Below are 17,135 nucleotides of genomic sequence, written 5' to 3'. Positions count from 1 at the left end.
AGTGAGAATAGAATAAAGAGACACTCATATTGCTCTGGAGAAAACAAAGGGTTGTTATTGAAGTGGAAGATGTATATATAAACCTATGTGAGAAATGTATACTGCTAAAATGTAAATGTTATTATGTGTGATATTATGTACGTAATGATTGTGTATAAAAAAAACGTGTTCAATCGGGGGTGGGGGACATGTAGGGATTCGAGAATTATCACGTAAATTCTAGAACCACTCGGCCTTCTACCGTCTCGAACACATGATATTTTAGATATGACTGCAAGAAAGTGGAATCCTACCCACTGCGTGTCACATGTTTGTGTGTGCAGGTTGGAAATGAATCATGAGCAGAATGTTGACGTGGCAGCTAAACTGCACCAAGTACTTGTCAGTCAATCCATGGAAGTTTAGTGAAAATGGACAGTAGAACCATGGAGTGTTTATGCTACCCTGTTCTAATTGTGTTTTGACCATTGTTATAGTAATGTGAATAGTTGAAAAAGAACCATTAAAACTTTTGTCTTAGCCTTGGTGAGGGGAAGACGTGTATTAAGATTCATGTTGAGGATGGAGCCGGCTGGAGTGGCCGAGCGGTTCTAGGCACTACAGTCTGGAAACACATGACCACTACAGTCGCAGGTTCAAATCCTGTCTCGGGCATGGATGTGTGTGATGTCCTTAGGTTAGTTAGGTTTAAGTAGTTCTAAGTTCTAGGGGACTGAAGACCTCAGCAGTTAAGTCCCATAGTGCTCAGAGCCATTTGAACCATCTGAGAATGGACATGGTTATTAAGCCTACCTTCTCTTATATGTAAATTAACTTTGTTTCTGACATTTGGACATGTGAGAGACTTACTAACCAGTATTTATTTATGTGAAGAGTGGGATGTTGTAAAATGTCTGAAGTTGAAATATACAGCGTTGGTTGAATCAAATGAAACTTTGTACATCTACTTATTTTTATAAGTGGCAAAAGTCTTGAGAAATTCCTGTAACTTGCAACATATTTCGGAGAAGAAGAGAGAGAGAGTTTGCAGTGACAGGCCAATCAGCAAGGAAGGTTGGCCGAACATCTCAAGTAAGTCATCTCGTTAAAGATGTGGAAGTTTGCATACATACTTCAATGCTTTAAGTCGTCCAAACGGTTAGACTGCCACTAAAAACCCTGTAAAAGATAATATCATGTGGCACGAAGTAATACTTGTGGCCTTCCTCTGGCGCTGGATGCTGAAGAGGGTGGAGCAGTGTCTGATGGCAGTGGCCGTGAAGTAATTCCGCCATCGATGGTCCATCTTGTGGGTGCGAACGATATGAGGTGGGAAAGAGCTGCATCCCTGGTGTGTGCAGAGCAAAGTTTGGCCATCTGCTGCTTCAATGTTCTGACAAAATGTTCCACTTTGCCATTCATCTGTGGAAGGATCAGTGCACTAGTTAGATGCTGTATGCCATTGTGGACAGAATGTTTGAAATTCATTTGAAATGAACTGAGGGCCATTGTCTGACACTATTACTTCAGATAAACCTTCGAGGCAAAAGATCATTGAAAACACCTGAATTGTGCAACCTGCCATTCTCGATTTCACTGGAACAGCAAAAGGGAACTTGCTATACAAGTCAAACTCACTCAACCAACGATTGTTCCAAAAAGGTCCTACAAAGTGTGTGTGCACATATAGCCATGGCGATTACAACTTAGGCTAAGCAGAGAATTTTTATGGTGGATTGGACTGATTTTCCGCACATGGGTGACACTGTGATATCATCTGTTTGATTTGGCTGTCCATACCCAGCCAAATACAGTGTCAACATGCTAACTGTTTCGTATGAACAATCCCCCAGTGTTCTTGGTGTGAAGTAACTGCAACACTTCTTTTTGCAAAGCTTTGGGGATCAATACATGTGACTGACCACTGTTATTTTGTACAAGGATCACACCTTTCTTTTCAGTGAGGCTATGCTGATGTGTAAAGTATCGGTGCACCACAGAGTTCTTTATGTAATGCAAGGAAAGAGGACAATATGTGCAAATGTAGTTGAGCAAAATCTGAATCAGCGTCCGTGGCCTGTGCGATTTTCTTATAGTTCAGCAGAAAAGATTGAAGCTATTCAGAGTCCTGAGCATTGATGTGACAACAAACGCAGCAGAAGCATCAAAGTCTGTGCCAGGGCCAATTGGAATACATGAAAGCACGCCTGCATTACCATGTTGAGCTGTCAGATGATACATTATCTAGTACTGGTATTGAGACGACAACAACAAAACTCATCTTTGCAATTTTTGGGCAGTTTGTACAGGAAGCAGTTTTATCAGATGAAACAAGGACTGCAAATGCTTGTAATCCATTACCAAGTAAAATTTTCTGGTATACAAATAGTGGTGAAATTTGGTGACACCATACACAATACCCAAAGCCTCTTTTTCAATTTGTGTGTAGTTACACTGAGCTTTAGGCAACGCTTTTGATGTGAAAGCAATAGGCCTCTCTTTATTACCAATTCTGTGTGAAAGCACTGCACCGATTTCGTAAGAGGAAGCATCAACTTGCAATACAACTGGTGGTTTGTCGCGATCTAAATGAACTAAGCATTTATCACTGAGCAATGCATCTTTTAGTATTTGCAAAGCTGCTTCACATCATTTGTCCAAACAAAGGCGACATTGTAAATAGTCTTCATGGGTTTGCCACCAGTTCACGTTGTGCAAATTCCACAATACTTCCTCAGAGCAGCTGTCCTACATCTTCAGGTGATTCAACCTTGCTGGTGGCTAGGTATTGTAGTGATTTGAGAATTTCTGTGTAAATTCTAGAACCACTCAGCCTTCTACCGTCTTGAACACACAATATTCTAGAAGTGAGTGTGGGATGGTAGAATCCTTCCTACTGCGCATCACATGTTTGTGTGTACAGGTTTAAAATCAGTCACGAGAAGAAAGTAGACGCGGCGGTCGAACTGCACCGACAAGTACCTGTCAGGCAATCCATAGAGATTTTAGTGCATGTGTAAGGAAGAACCATGGAGTTTTTATGCCGCTCTGCTTATTGTGTCATTGACTATTGTTATGTGAAACAAGAACAGTTGAAAAAGTACTCTTTTAGACTTTTGGCTCAGTCTTGATAGAGGCAAGACATATTTTCCAATTCATTTTGAGAAAGTCATAGTAGTCGATCCAACTTTCTTTTAACTGTAACTCATTTTGTTTCCAATGTGTGACGGTACGAGGTACTTACAGGAAGTTACATATGTATGTTGAAAGTGTGAATTATATTGTGCATGAAAGTCAAATACGTCATTAACTGACGAAAAGGAAAGTTTGTATGTACACTCATTTTATTAGTAGTAAGAGCCTTAAAAGTTCCTGTACCTATCGCTATTTGATGGAGAGGAAGTCAAGAGATTTTCCAGCAGCCAACTAGCTCTTAAAGAAGAGGGATGCAAAATTCCAAGTCACCTCGTGAAGAAGTGGAATGTGGTTTGGAGAAAAAAATCAGTATAACCCACACTCACATTTTAAGCCATCAGAATGTTAGAGTACGACTGACACTATCTGCACATTGAGGCCCCGTTTCATGACACGAGTGCGAAGAATGTGTACGTGTGGAAATTGCACATGCACAGTGATTTGTGGATGGATGGTGCCATACTAAAACGTGGAAATCGCATAGGGTTCTCCTGCGTGCGCACGGTACGCTGCGTTTACTAACAGTATGGCCAGACATTATTCATCAAAGACCGTACTAGACCAATGTTATAATGGGTCTGTTATCAAAAAAATCTTGATTTTAGTGTTGTGGTTTAATAGCAGTTGACAATTGTGGAATACTGTCTGAATACAGGACATAGCATGATTTATCCCCGGCATCATTTTGGGATTGCATCACAAAGGAAGCAATACATATCTGTACTGCTGCTAATCTCATCAACAGGGATGTGGGATTTCAACTGAGCACAGCCTGGAACCCTGGATTAGCTGCTATTAAATCACAATGCAAAAATCAATATTTTTCGATAACAGACCCGTCATAACATTGTTCTAGTATGGTCTTTGGTGAGTAATGTCTGTCTGTACTGTTAGTAAATGCAGCATACAGCGCACGCACAGGAGAGTCACTCTTTGATTTTCGGCAGTGAATGTTTGAGTATGGCACTATCTACCTGCAAATCATTGCACATGCATGATTTCCAGGCCTGCGCATTCTTTGTGGGCATGTTGTAGAAATGGGACATCGATGTGCGGATACCATCAGTCGTACCTAGCCACAAGCAATGTTGAACCAGCTGAAGATGTCGGACAGTTGCTCTGAGCATATATTGTGGCATTTGCACAACATGATCCAGCATGAAACCCGTGAAGACTGTTTACAACATATCTGCCGGGAAAGCTTGAAGAGTCCCAAAGGGGACATTATTGCGATGCAAGTGATGCAGTGGAGCTGCGATTTGTGCAGCATTTGGTATGAACCAAATATAATAGTTCATTTTCCCTAAAACTGACTTTAATTCTGTGATATTGCGAGGAACTGGCAAGTCTCATATGGCTAACAAATGCGACTGAAGTGGATGTACACCTTGACTGTTTGACATGACCAAGATACTGCAATTTAGGTTTAAAAAAGTGACACTTGTCCAGTCTACACTTTAGTCCTGACTCAGATAATGCACAAAACAAACCACGTAAATTTGCAATATGTTCTTCAGGTGTATGACCTGCTATGATAATATCATCCAAATAGTTTGAATAGTCTGGCATTTTGCAGTCATCTGTTCCAAATACTGTTGTAAAATGATGGGTGTGGAAGCACTGCCAAAAGGCAAACACAAATATTTAAATAAACCCAAATGGGTATTTACTACACACACTTTTTGAGATTCTTCACCAAGCAGTATTTGGAGATATGCATGGCGCAAACCAGTTTTTGAAAAATAGTGTCCATCAACTAATCTGTCCTTGAAATTCTCTGGCTGTGGCAGTAGATAAGTATCAATAACAGTTTGTGAGTTGACTGTAGACTTAAAGTCAGTGAATGCGACCTGGAAGTTTGGGGAGCAAGTCCAGTGGACTTGTCCGTTGACTAGCTGATATGGGTGCAATAACTAGATTATATTGCACTTCTTTAAGTTCACCAGCGAATTTGTCCTGCAGTGCAATGGGAACAGTTCTGGCCCGGCAAAATTTTGGCTGAGCATTGTCTTTAAGCGCCATATGTGCAACAAAATTGTTAGCTTTGACTAAAACTTCAGAAAAGAGTTCCGGGAATCCTTTTAGCAAGCTAACTACACAGTCTTCTGCATTGAATGCAGATGCTGACATCACATTGTCTTGAATGTTAAAGCCAAACAAATGATAAGAATCAAGACCAAATATGTTCTCACAATCGCGTGATTGCAACACTGTAAAAGTCACTGTTCGTGTATGTGAGTGATAAATGGTAGGCAAAGTACATGTTCTGAGAAGAGGTATGTCTTTTTCATTATAAACCATCAGTTGCGTGCTAGTTTTAGAGAGGCAAGGGGAGCCTAACACTTCATATGTGTGACGATTTAGCAGTGTGACATAGGCACCCACCTCCAATTGAAATTTCACAAGTTTCCCACAAATAAGTAAATGAACAAAAAGTTTGTTTGACTGATGTATCACTGATGAAACTGGTGCAGCTTGCTAGTTGCAGACTTGGAATGTACTGCTTTTATGACATGGGCCTTGTGTCTAGATTTTTGTGAGTGGGGCAGATTCTTATTTTTGTTCTGTCACAAACATATGGATTGCACATGTCCTTTTCTACCACAGGCGTAACACAGAGCCTGTCGGGAGGGGCAGTCTTGGCGTTTGTGCTGTGAATAACACTGAGGTCAAGACTTAATTCTGTTCGCCTGTTTAGTGAACCGCTTACACAGTGTGGAACGTTGTTTACTCACAGCGGCTAGTGCACGCCGCCGGTGCAGAATGAGGTGATCGCAAGCAAGGGACTCAACCCGACAGATAGCTGGCTGCTCAAATTAATGAGTCAAGAAGGCACCAGAATCGTACTGATCTAGTATTTGCACTACCTGCTGAAATGATGGATCAGACTGTTTCAAAATCTATTCTCTGAGTTTGATATCAGGTACTTTATACATGATCGCATCATGCAGCATAACATCTGAATGTAAAGCACCGCAAGTACATTTGAATTTGCATTTCCTTGTCGTACCTTGCAAATCTGTTACCTGTTTCCTCATAAGTTTGATCTGGCCTTTTTTGAAATTAAAGAATTGATATCTAGCTGCTACCACTTTCACTTGTTGGTCATAATAGTTAGTTAGAGAAGCGATTACTTGGTCATAATTAAGTTCACTTGGAGTGTTGTTGAGGATACAACTTCTGGATAAGTCTGAACACTGTACTTTCTACTGTTGATAATAAATATGGAAGTTTCACCATACCTGGTACATTGTGGGAAATGATGTGGGCTTCAAACCACAACCACTCTAGCCATTCCTCTTCTTGTTCACAAAACTGTCAAAAAGTTAGTGTAGCAACTGTAGTAGGTGGTGCTTGTTCCGGCGGGCGCACAGCTTTGGCCAGCAGCTGCTACAACATGTTGAGTAATGTGGAGATTTGTTGAGTGTGGAACTGAAACACCTGCATTAGCTTTGTAGCATCTAATGCTTGCAGCTGCGGCGCCTGAGCAGGGGGCGGGCAGGTGGGATGGGCATGTTGCTCGACACAAATGCAACAAATAGGCAAGGCAAGTAAACAAAGAAAGTAAAGAAAATTTCTGCAATGACCACCTGTAAACACTGATAAGCAAAAACGACAAGAAACTGTTAAAGCAAATAATTGCCCCTGCAAAGTAAAGACAAAGAGAGAATTAAGGCACCAGCACAATATAAACGAAAATGCTGTGGCCGTCAGGCGCTGGGTTTGGCAGATACTCATCACCAAATGTGAGGTCTTGCCCATTTGTCTCGTATAGGATGCCTAAAGGATGCTGTGTTCTTGGAATTTTCTCGGAATTCATGTAAAACCACATTAATAGTTTTCTTACAAACGAGAAGAGTGACAATATTCAACGTGTATTTATAAGTGGTTGCAAGCGATGGGCAACATGCAAAATAAGTGTCCTTTGCTATATACAGTGTTCTTGCAAGCAATTGATATGGATCACATGTCACTGTTATTGTAGCACTCTCTGCTAGGTCGTGCTAGTGCTGTCCGAATACTGAGCCGATACTGAGCGACCAAGGCTGGCAGGAGCAGCGCTTATATTCTCTTCTTGTAAAGGTCACTCCTGTCATAGTGTGTTCTGATCAGTGCATCATTGGTCGACGTCGTTTCACTGCCTTCTCTTCTTTGTGTTCTTCATCTTTGTTCCGGCAATTGTGGTTACGCCAGAACAAGTTTTATGGACTGTATACCATAGTAACTGTTCATAACACAGTTACAATGTAATTATTTTTTACAATTAATGTTGTATGCAATATTTCTAATTGCAATTACAATTTAAAAAACATATATTACCTTGCACCACTACTGCTATCCATTTCTCTCTTTATAACCTTCCCCCCTCACAACCAGCTTTTACCATGTTTATTCCCCCCCCCCCCCCCCCCCCCCCCCCCCCCTGCCACCCTTTTCTCATATTAGCCGTAGTAATCATTTTGAGATTGTACTAATACATTAATACACTGAACATTACAGTTCATTGTCCTTTTCTAAGTGATTGAAAATACACATGATTTCGCTTGGCAATGTTCCCATCAGAAATAATCTTGGCTCAATAGTTAATCCATCCTCCACCATTCTTAACTAACACTATCCACTTGAAGATGTCAGCAACAGAGTGAAATAGTGGAAGGAAATATAGTGAACATGCAGACCCTATACATGTGGGATAAATACTGAGAAAAAGAGAGAAGAAAACAGTTGTTGAAATGTGGTGGGGGGAATCACAAGATTATCAGTAGTGTATACATTTATTGAAAAATGTCTCCCATTGAAACAATAATCTAAGTTTACCAATGTTTTTAAAAAGTTTGTGACGTGATCGACAAACTACCACATGAGTGATTCCTACTTCTGTAATAAATTCAGAGAAAATGAATTGTAAATAATTGACACTCAATATTGTGTACCAACAATCAGCTTCCAATAGTGTTCACAAGGAAAAGAAAAACACTTGTTGTATTCTTTTTGTATGTCAGCACATAATAATGAAATATTATCCTTTAAAGTAAAAAGAATAAAATGGCCCCCTTCCCACTTTATGTCCAGGTCCCCAGTTTTAAATAGCCCTCCTCTCTTGGGTGACATATGTTGTCTGTGGTTATATCAATGCAGAAATACCAGTATCAATACAGAAATACCAAGAATCAAAAGTTAATGTTGCCAGAAACTGCATTTTGAAAGACCAGGTTAAAATAGCAACAATATGGAAAGGATAGATTGATACTCCACGTATCGGAGGCATTAGTCGCAAACAGGCACAGTGAAAACAAGTGCTCGAAATATTCAGCTTTGAAACAAAGTCCTTGGGGAAAAACGCACACACACACACACACACACACACACACACACACACACACACACACACACACACATTCACAACTGACATGTACAAGGCCATTGTAATCTCCAGGTGCTAGGGCTGACTGCATCTAGCATCAGGAGATGACAGTGGCCACTTGTGCGTGAATTGCGGTTGTATGAATGTGTGAGACTTTTCTACTTCTGATGAAGGACCTTGTCCAAAAGCTGAATATTTCCAGTATACTTTTTCGTTGTACATGTCTATGACATAATGCCTCCTCTATGAGCTGAGTAAAAGTCCATCCTTTCCACATTGATATTAATCCGTACACTGTATTTAATATGCAGTTTTGTTATGGTGGAACAATCTTGGATTCTCTTTCCTTAGAGTCTGTTTCTGTGTGGAATATGGTGGTTAGTGTACAGATACTCATATAAACTTGCTGTCAAAGTTTGCCTGTGAATGATAATTGTATTATGGCATTAATAAGACAGTGACCCACACTTAGCCATCATAATAGAAATCACTCTTCTAATGATCCATGCGTAATGTCACAGCAGATAACCTTGCAAATGGTAGTCCTTTTTATAGTTGGTATAGGTGTGCATATGTGGACACTAACAGTTCAAAACTTCTCATTTATTTTCCGCTAGGCCTAGATTAAGCCTTTAGCTTGACAGTCTTTCATTAGTTCATGATTCTCAAGAAATAACTCCAATATATGCCATGTAATATGAATGTATGCTATATCATAATCACACAGTTGTAAGTTATGAAACTGGACTTCAGTGCAGCAGCAAGGATAAGTAAGTGATAAACATTTTCTTGCCACTGTAACATTGCTTTCTAAACATGAAAGAGACCATTCCTGTATTTGAGGGTAATAGGACAGGATTGTAAAACTGAGTCCTACAATAGATATTAAATAGGCTGTTGAATATGAATTACTAAAAAACTACACTTCCATTGTGTTGGCACATAGTATGTGTAAGATTATGCCTTCCCTTACAGTAAGTATGTAAAGATAATTAAAATGCCAAATATAGAAAATGTCACCAATTTGTATATTTCTTTAACAATGTGCTACACCAAATTATATATCCCATTCTCTTCATAAGTAGCTGCTTTTCCTATTTTTAAGGTTGCACAGTTGAAAATAAATCTGTATTTGATTAAATATGTGACACATCCTCATGTACCAATCCATGAAGTGAAGTGAACAGTGTTCTAACATCATGGTTGGACTGTCTGGCACAATGTTACCTCAGTGCACCACCTTTTCAGAAAGACAATCGGTATTACTAAGCAACTATCCTTGAACCTAGTACCAGTTGCAGTTTGCCTTTTGACAGCTTCCAGTGGGAATGAAAGTTTGAATTTTGACATTTTGTCTAATTATTGACTGAATTTAAAAATGTAGTATGCTGTCATAATTTGCTCATTATGAGGTTTATTCTTATGTTAATAGTTTAAAACAGTAAGACAAGTACTGCAGCTAGAAACTGTGTGTGTGTGTGTGTGTGTGTGTGTGTGTGTGTGTGTGTGTGTGTGTGTGTGTGTGTGTGTGTAACTGGTGGCACATAAATATCCAGACTTTATTCATCCAGTACTTCAGAATGAGGGCACTTGGCAATTTCCAGTGAACTTTACACACAATTTCAAACATTAATGAAACATTTTTTCGCTGATTCCATCCACAGAGTGAAGAAAGGAAAAAAGTTTATCGGTCACTACATTTTCACTGTTCATGCAGTAAGATTTTGCCATCATATATGATTTTTTAACTTCTTATTTCTATGTTATTAACTATTCGCAACATAGTTTGTAGATAGTATCCACATATGCTTTTGAATGTACCTGCAAAATTATATCATTGTTGACACAGAGTTCAGGTGATATAATGTCATAAACAATGAGATGTGTGAAAAACTAGTTTTTGCTTAAAACAGATCGCAGATTACCCAGGCTGCATTCATCCAGTGTTTCATAGTGAGAATACTTATAGACTTCCAACAAACTTTAAGCATAATATCAGACCTTTTCCAAGCTTTTTCTCACTTAAATGCTTAATATAAAATATTCAACACATTAACTTCTATGTAAAATAATCAGACATTTGGAACATTTTATACATGGGAATTTTTAAACAGTTTGGGATTTGGTGGTAAGAAGCTAAACAGTTAGTGAATAAAACTGTATTCAATTCAAAATATTAACTACTCATTTCACAGTGTTAGGCTAAATATGTCTTTTATAAATCTGAGTTTAATGTGGTCTTATTTACTTATCTTAGAACTCATCTAAAGGCTTAATAACACCGTCTTTCTTGAAAACTGCATTAAAAATTTTGATGGTCCTGGTTTGTGAAACTTGGTATGAATACCACACACATGAGCAATGTGTACTGTGAGGGAAAAGAGTGGTAAACAATGCATTCTGCTGGTGAACACGTTTCCTGGTATCCTTTCGGTGAATCAAAACCTATTATTTGTTTCAGTTGCATATGAGTCAATCTGGTCATCCACTTCATGGATCCAGGAACTGTTGCTCTCAGGTGTTTGTGTGATATGACTGACTCTAATTGTGACTCATTAATCATGTAATTTTTATGTTTAGTAAATTTGCAGGACTGCATTTATATCTGTTAGGAATTAACTTCTGGTTTTTATGCTAGCCTTATATTTTCTAAAGATATAACTAAATATTTATTAAAACTGGCTACTAAATTTTAATGCACAATATTGGCCATAATAATTCCCCCACTCTCTGTGCATGTTTTGAAGCCGCTTACAAACCAGGTGTGATCCTGATTAACCCTTTGACTGCTAGAGATGTGCTCTCTGCATTCTGTGCTGAGCATGGCTTTGTTGTCAGTGTTACTGCTCACCTAATGCTAGTACCTGTGCTAACAGGTGGTGTTCCAGGCATTATGAAATACTTATCATACAGTTTTAAGAAAACTATGTGGTGAAAAAATTTGATTTTTGCATATCTTACCATCTGATGTCTTCACTTGATAAAGGACTGAATTTCTTTTTGTTATTTGTCATAACTACTGTGCTGCATCAAATAAAGTAAAGCATTACATGAAATTTTAAAGAGTTTGCATTGCATAGCCTTTGCATATGACTGATTTTAGCTCATATATTGGTATGTACGAAATGTAGATAAAATATCAAAATGCTTTTGAAAACTGAGAGCACAAGAATATTTCGCTTCATTGTCAAAGCATTGGTTTTTATATCCAGTGGATGTTCATGCACAGAATGTTCAGTTCCATCCCTGCACATTGGGAATAACGTACTCATAGCAGTTGTTATATTTCATTAATGGTTCAAGATATCAAAATGAGGATTTTAGAAAATGACAGCATGAACCATACATTGTGTGATATGTAGGTGAAAACTTTTTTGTTCATGAAGATAAGAAAGTAAATTGTTCACAGGAGTTAGAGAATGGATGGAGTGGGATGCACAGACACATCAGTAGTGCTTAAGGAAAACCCGGAGGCTGCATTTTAACAGGTCCTTAGCATATGAGGAGCACGGGGAATGATGAGTTAACTCGCCCACAGCGATCAAAGGGTTAACAGGTTTATGGGAGTCCTGCAACTCAGAGTACATCCTGTTGCCCTTGTCCTTGGTACTTTGAAGACTGACTATCAAGAACATTAAATTGGTTCATGTGATCAGAATTTTTTGCATTCATGCTGATGCCATGGAAGAGATTATTTTGTTCTGTATAGTTCCTCCTGCTTGAATTTTGATACAGTACGCTGAAGGGCCAAAACATTGTGACCACTTGTTTATAGCATGTTGCTTCACCTTTCTAATGCTATACAGTATCAGTTTTGCTTGTCATCACAACTTTTTTCTATTTGTTTTAAAGAGGAAACATAGTTATATTGAAAACTTTATTGGTAACAAATACAGGAAAGTTTGAGCTATCATTTGTTATCATTTAGACATCTTTCATATTGTGAGACCAACTGTCGTATTACTGTGTTGGAGGAGGCTGGGAATGAAACCAGCGCATGTAACTGGCATTTCCAGCTCTTAATTTGGTGGAAATGCTGACTGGAGGGTGGGAATTTCTTGAATGTGAAGGAAAGATAGAAATTGCTGAGAGCAAGAACTGTATGGTGGAAGATAAAATAGTTCCTGCCAAGCTCCTTCACAACAGTTGTTGTGCAGCAGTCCATATGTGGGTGAGCATTTTCATGGGTTAACACAGCTGCGTTGAGCATTCTTGTTTGGAATGTCTCATCACAATTTCCACAATGTTTCATAGTGACAGTAACAGGCGGCAAGGCATTAACGTTCCATTGCTGGGCAGGCAGTCAATGGGTAGAATGCCCCTCCTGTCCCAGATCACCAAGCACCCACTTTCCCCACCAACAATGTCTCCTTGAACTTCGTCTTGACGGGAGACCTACTTCTCTATTCTACAAACCACTGTGAAGTGATGGCAGAGGGTGTGTTCCATTGTACCAGTTATCAGTGCTTTTTCCTGTTCCATTCATGTATAGAGTAAGGGCAGAATGATTGCTTACACACCACTTGTCTAATCTTGCCTTCGTGATCCCTGTGGGAGCACTATGTTTGGGTTGTAAGATATTCCAGGATTCATCACTTATATTTGCTTCTAGAAACATTCTAAGTAGGATTTCTCATGCCAGTTTGCATCTGTGAATTCAGTTCTTTCATCAGCTTCTGACACTCTACCATGTATCATTTCATATCCCCACAAATTGTTACACCCAAGTACTTGTGTGAGTTAACTGATCCCACTGTGAAGTTGACTGATCCCATCGTGAAACCGGTAATGTTGCTTTGATTCCAGAGTAAAGTCAACAACCCAAATCTCGGGTTATCTTCCATTAGGAACGTGGATGCACTCAACAACTGTGATATGACTTTCAAAATGACTTTTCAAACCCACATCTCATCACCTATTATGATCCTGTCGAGGAACTCGTCACAGTCATCATGGTTCTGCTGCAGAAATGTCACTGCTGCTCTGAAGCAATTTATTTTGCATTGGTTGTCAGGTTTATCAGTACCCACCTGCTACACACATTCTTGAACAGAAAGATGCCATTGATGTTGGGAAAGACATCAAGCATGAGGGGGTGCTGGTGTTCTGTAATAATTTTATTGTAGTCCACGGCTGTCATGTTGTCTTCAATCATTATCTCAGATCCCAAGGAAGTCCCTGTGAATTTTCTCTGTAGCTTGATACTGCTCCCAACATCCCTGTATCTGTGTCATGGTGTGTGTTTTGAGCTGCTGTTTGCCTGGATGACTGCATGTCTGTACATCAATCCAAGCAATAAGTTTCTATTAATCCATGGTCCAATCCAGATACTCTCATGCCTGCTGCAGTCATAATTGACAATAGTTTTGAATCAACATGAAAACACGTAGGAGTTATCTGTTGTTGAGTTCCATGCTCAGCAATATGAGTTGAACGGTGGGATCCTAAACTCTTGTGCCTGCACAAGCATTGTGCTTTGTGGTTAGATCTGCCACAGATCATAGCATATTCTGTATGTTGTAGTGGACTAGCACCTGACCTTCACATGCTGTGATGGGCTTGAATGTCCAATACTATGTCATCCATAGATGAGTACAACAGTAGCATGTGAACAGTTGACTAGCTTTGCAGATTCTGAGATGCTCATTTCCAGGCACTGGGACAGAGTCCATTATGCCAGATGATTTCCTCATTTGCAGCCATATAATCACTACAATTATTCCACTTTCATATCTACTCTGTCTATATAATTACCTTATCTCAGATGCCTCAGTGTCACCAGGCTGCATTCAGTCTAGCAGTAGCAAGTGGGCATAATATTTTGGTTCATCACTGTAGAGGTGAATAATGCAGAATGTTAATTTCGTGTGTCAGCTCTGCTCTCTAATAAGTGTTATGTGTGATATTTTCCAACTGTTGATAACTGTCCTATGTTCAGTGAAACTCTCCTCTTCTGCATCTGCCATAACATGGCATGGGAGAAGAATTTTGTAGTGGCCCAGATTCAGTATCAATTTCAGACACAATTTCATTCTTTTTTTTTTTTTTTTTTTTTTTTGGAAGGGATCCTGATGTCACAGACAAATGAACAGATGGTTTACAGGCCAGTCATTTTTGGAGAAGTGGTATATACAGGAGTGAACAGTAACGAAAGTCCTTCTGGAACTTCAAGTATGTTTCTCTGGGCAATCTTCCAATACACCAACTTTCAGCAGCTTCCAGTTACTCAGCAGTTGATAAAGATGACTTTCAGTGGCGTATAAATTTCCCAAAACTCACACTGAGCCTAGAAGCAGTGTTCACAATGAGGTTCCTTTCTAATTAAGATTAATGGGCTCAATCTCACACCAACATTCACTAAATAGGGAAAGCTCTTGTAGAAACACTGGTAAGGATAAATGGAAACCAAAATAACTGATAAAGTCGTGAAGAATTTATGATAAAAAGAGGTGGTGCAGTTAAAAAAGTCACAGTATCTAAACAAAGTCCATTCGCATGGGACATACTAATTAAGAATTTTTTATTAAAAACATAAGAGTCTTTAGACATGTGACTTGTTACATCAGAGCTGTGTAACTGGGAAACTGTTTTTGTCCTACTGCCCATTATACTTGTGGGAGTATTGAGCTTAAGAATAAACTATAGGAGATTTGTCTGTGAACCAAGTGGGCAAGATATTGAATTGTGATCTGGCTCTTTAAAAGAAACCTCTTCAGATCAATATGTCCTTTCCCCACTGCATTGCTTCTCAAGAAAGCCACATCTACTGCAATAAACAGCCTCTCTCAAAACATACAGAGGGACTGACAGTAGAAATTAAGATTCCAGTTTTGTGGCAAAAGAGAAGCCAATTCTGACTGGTTCAAAGATGGGAGGGGTGACAATAAACAAAGATAGATTGAAAAGACCAAAGATATAAATAGATGCCCGAGAAAACAGAAAGAAAGTACTGCATTGTTTGAGCCCCTTTCTCATTGTGAACTCAAGATGGGAAACAAGCTCCCCATCTTCTATATGCATCTTGCCATTAATGACTCTTCTTTCTCTTTCTTTATTTTGTGTTCCTTATCAATATGAACTTTTACTTTTCCTCTTATATTTTTTAGAACTCTGTGCCTCATTCAGTAAAAAAAGAACCCTTACAGATTTACTTTGATGTCCATCTCTCTATGAAGAGAGACTTTTTTTTTTTCGGGAATGGGTAGCTGTATCAAATTGAAATTTACGTCTGATACTAAAGACTATGGTTCCTTGGTGGTGTAAAACATTTAAGTTTCTGAGTCGATGTAATCAAAAGATATAACCATTTATGTCGTCTGTTTTGATAAAAACTCACTCATCAAAACCTATAGAGGAAATATCTATGTACGTAATTAAGCTTGTACTGAACCCTCAAAGTGCAAGTCCTACTTGCACTTCTCTGGTTTTCTTGTTTTGTTTCCATTATCATCTTGCAATTTCTTATAGGTTTTATGTTAATTCTTGACATTCTTATTATTATTAACAGTTCTTACCTTACTCCGTTTGTCTGAAGACTGAGATGGTACATCGAATGACATTGAACTCTTAATTAACAGGCATGGGGCTCAATCCCCATCCATTCAACCATATTTAGGTTTTCTCCTCTAGACCATATTTAGGATATTATCATTACAGATATGGCCTTTTGCTTGACCAACGCTCCAACTAAAATTGTGATCTATCTCAGATGACACTGACACTTTTCCTGTTGTGTTTCTGTCCTAATCCATATTTTCAATGATTTTACATCTCCTCTAAAACATGTGCATCTTTCTTTTGCTTATTCCTCATCTTTCTTTCTCTTTCTGCTGAGGGAATACTTAAAAATTCCAAGATGTAGAAGGTCAATCATGCTTTCTAATTTATGTGTGTAACAACCTTGCTTTATTTCTTTCTTCTTTGGCTACAAGGTTATATATGTTCTTCTTGAGTCTTGCATATGATTAATTTTCATTTACTGTTAAAATAACTTTGCAAGAAATTTCCTGTGATGGTTTTGCTCTGCTTTAAAGGTCTGGAGTCCAAATTACGGCTAATCTGTAATGATCTGCTGGGTCCCACACACAGCCATTCAAATCAAAGCAAATCTTGGGAAAACACAATTATGGTGAGTACAATATCTGGACTTGTGGGTGTGTTATCAGTAATATTCAATCTTCATGATTTTGTTCTGTGTTCCAGGGGTTTTCAAAGCACGTTTTGCTAAGAGAGATACTTTCTCTGATGGGCACGAATCTCAGATTGCAGAGACTTCTTGTTGAATATAGTGACCAGCTCACACAATTAGAACAATCTGCTCAGTTATTTAATGGAATGGAAAATCAGTGAGAAGGTTACCATAAAGTGTTTTCATTACACAGAATGTCGTGAAAAGTTGTGTAATAGAGGTGCAATTTTGTGAAGTGGCTTGCCTAATGACAAAATGTTTATCTTATTTTTTAAATAGTACTTTTAAATAAAATTATACTTAGTATTACTGCTGTTCTGTGGAGTATCATGCTAAACAACATTGTGGTGTCAGTGATGAATATTTTTCTGTCTTGCTGTCACCACAAAGTTAGATATATTCAAACAT

The 17,135-nt window shown here is 38.7% G+C and overlaps 1 protein-coding gene across 1 annotated transcript in view; it reads left to right on the top strand.

Moving 5' to 3' along the window:
* LOC124771029 (protein HIRA-like) overlaps positions 1 to 16,888 on the top strand; it is a 303,194-nt gene extending 286,306 nt beyond the window's left edge. The window contains 2 exon segments of the mRNA XM_047249270.1: positions 16,573 to 16,667; positions 16,742 to 16,888. Coding sequence (XP_047105226.1) covers positions 16,573 to 16,667; positions 16,742 to 16,888 — 242 coding nt within the window.
* Positions 16,889 to 17,135: the final 247 nt, after the last annotated feature.

This window comes from Schistocerca piceifrons, unplaced genomic scaffold (genome assembly GCF_021461385.2).
Source record: "Schistocerca piceifrons isolate TAMUIC-IGC-003096 unplaced genomic scaffold, iqSchPice1.1 HiC_scaffold_866, whole genome shotgun sequence".
Classification (NCBI taxonomy): domain Eukaryota; kingdom Metazoa; phylum Arthropoda; class Insecta; order Orthoptera; family Acrididae; genus Schistocerca; species Schistocerca piceifrons.
This window is presented reverse-complemented; position numbering and strand designations above follow the sequence as displayed.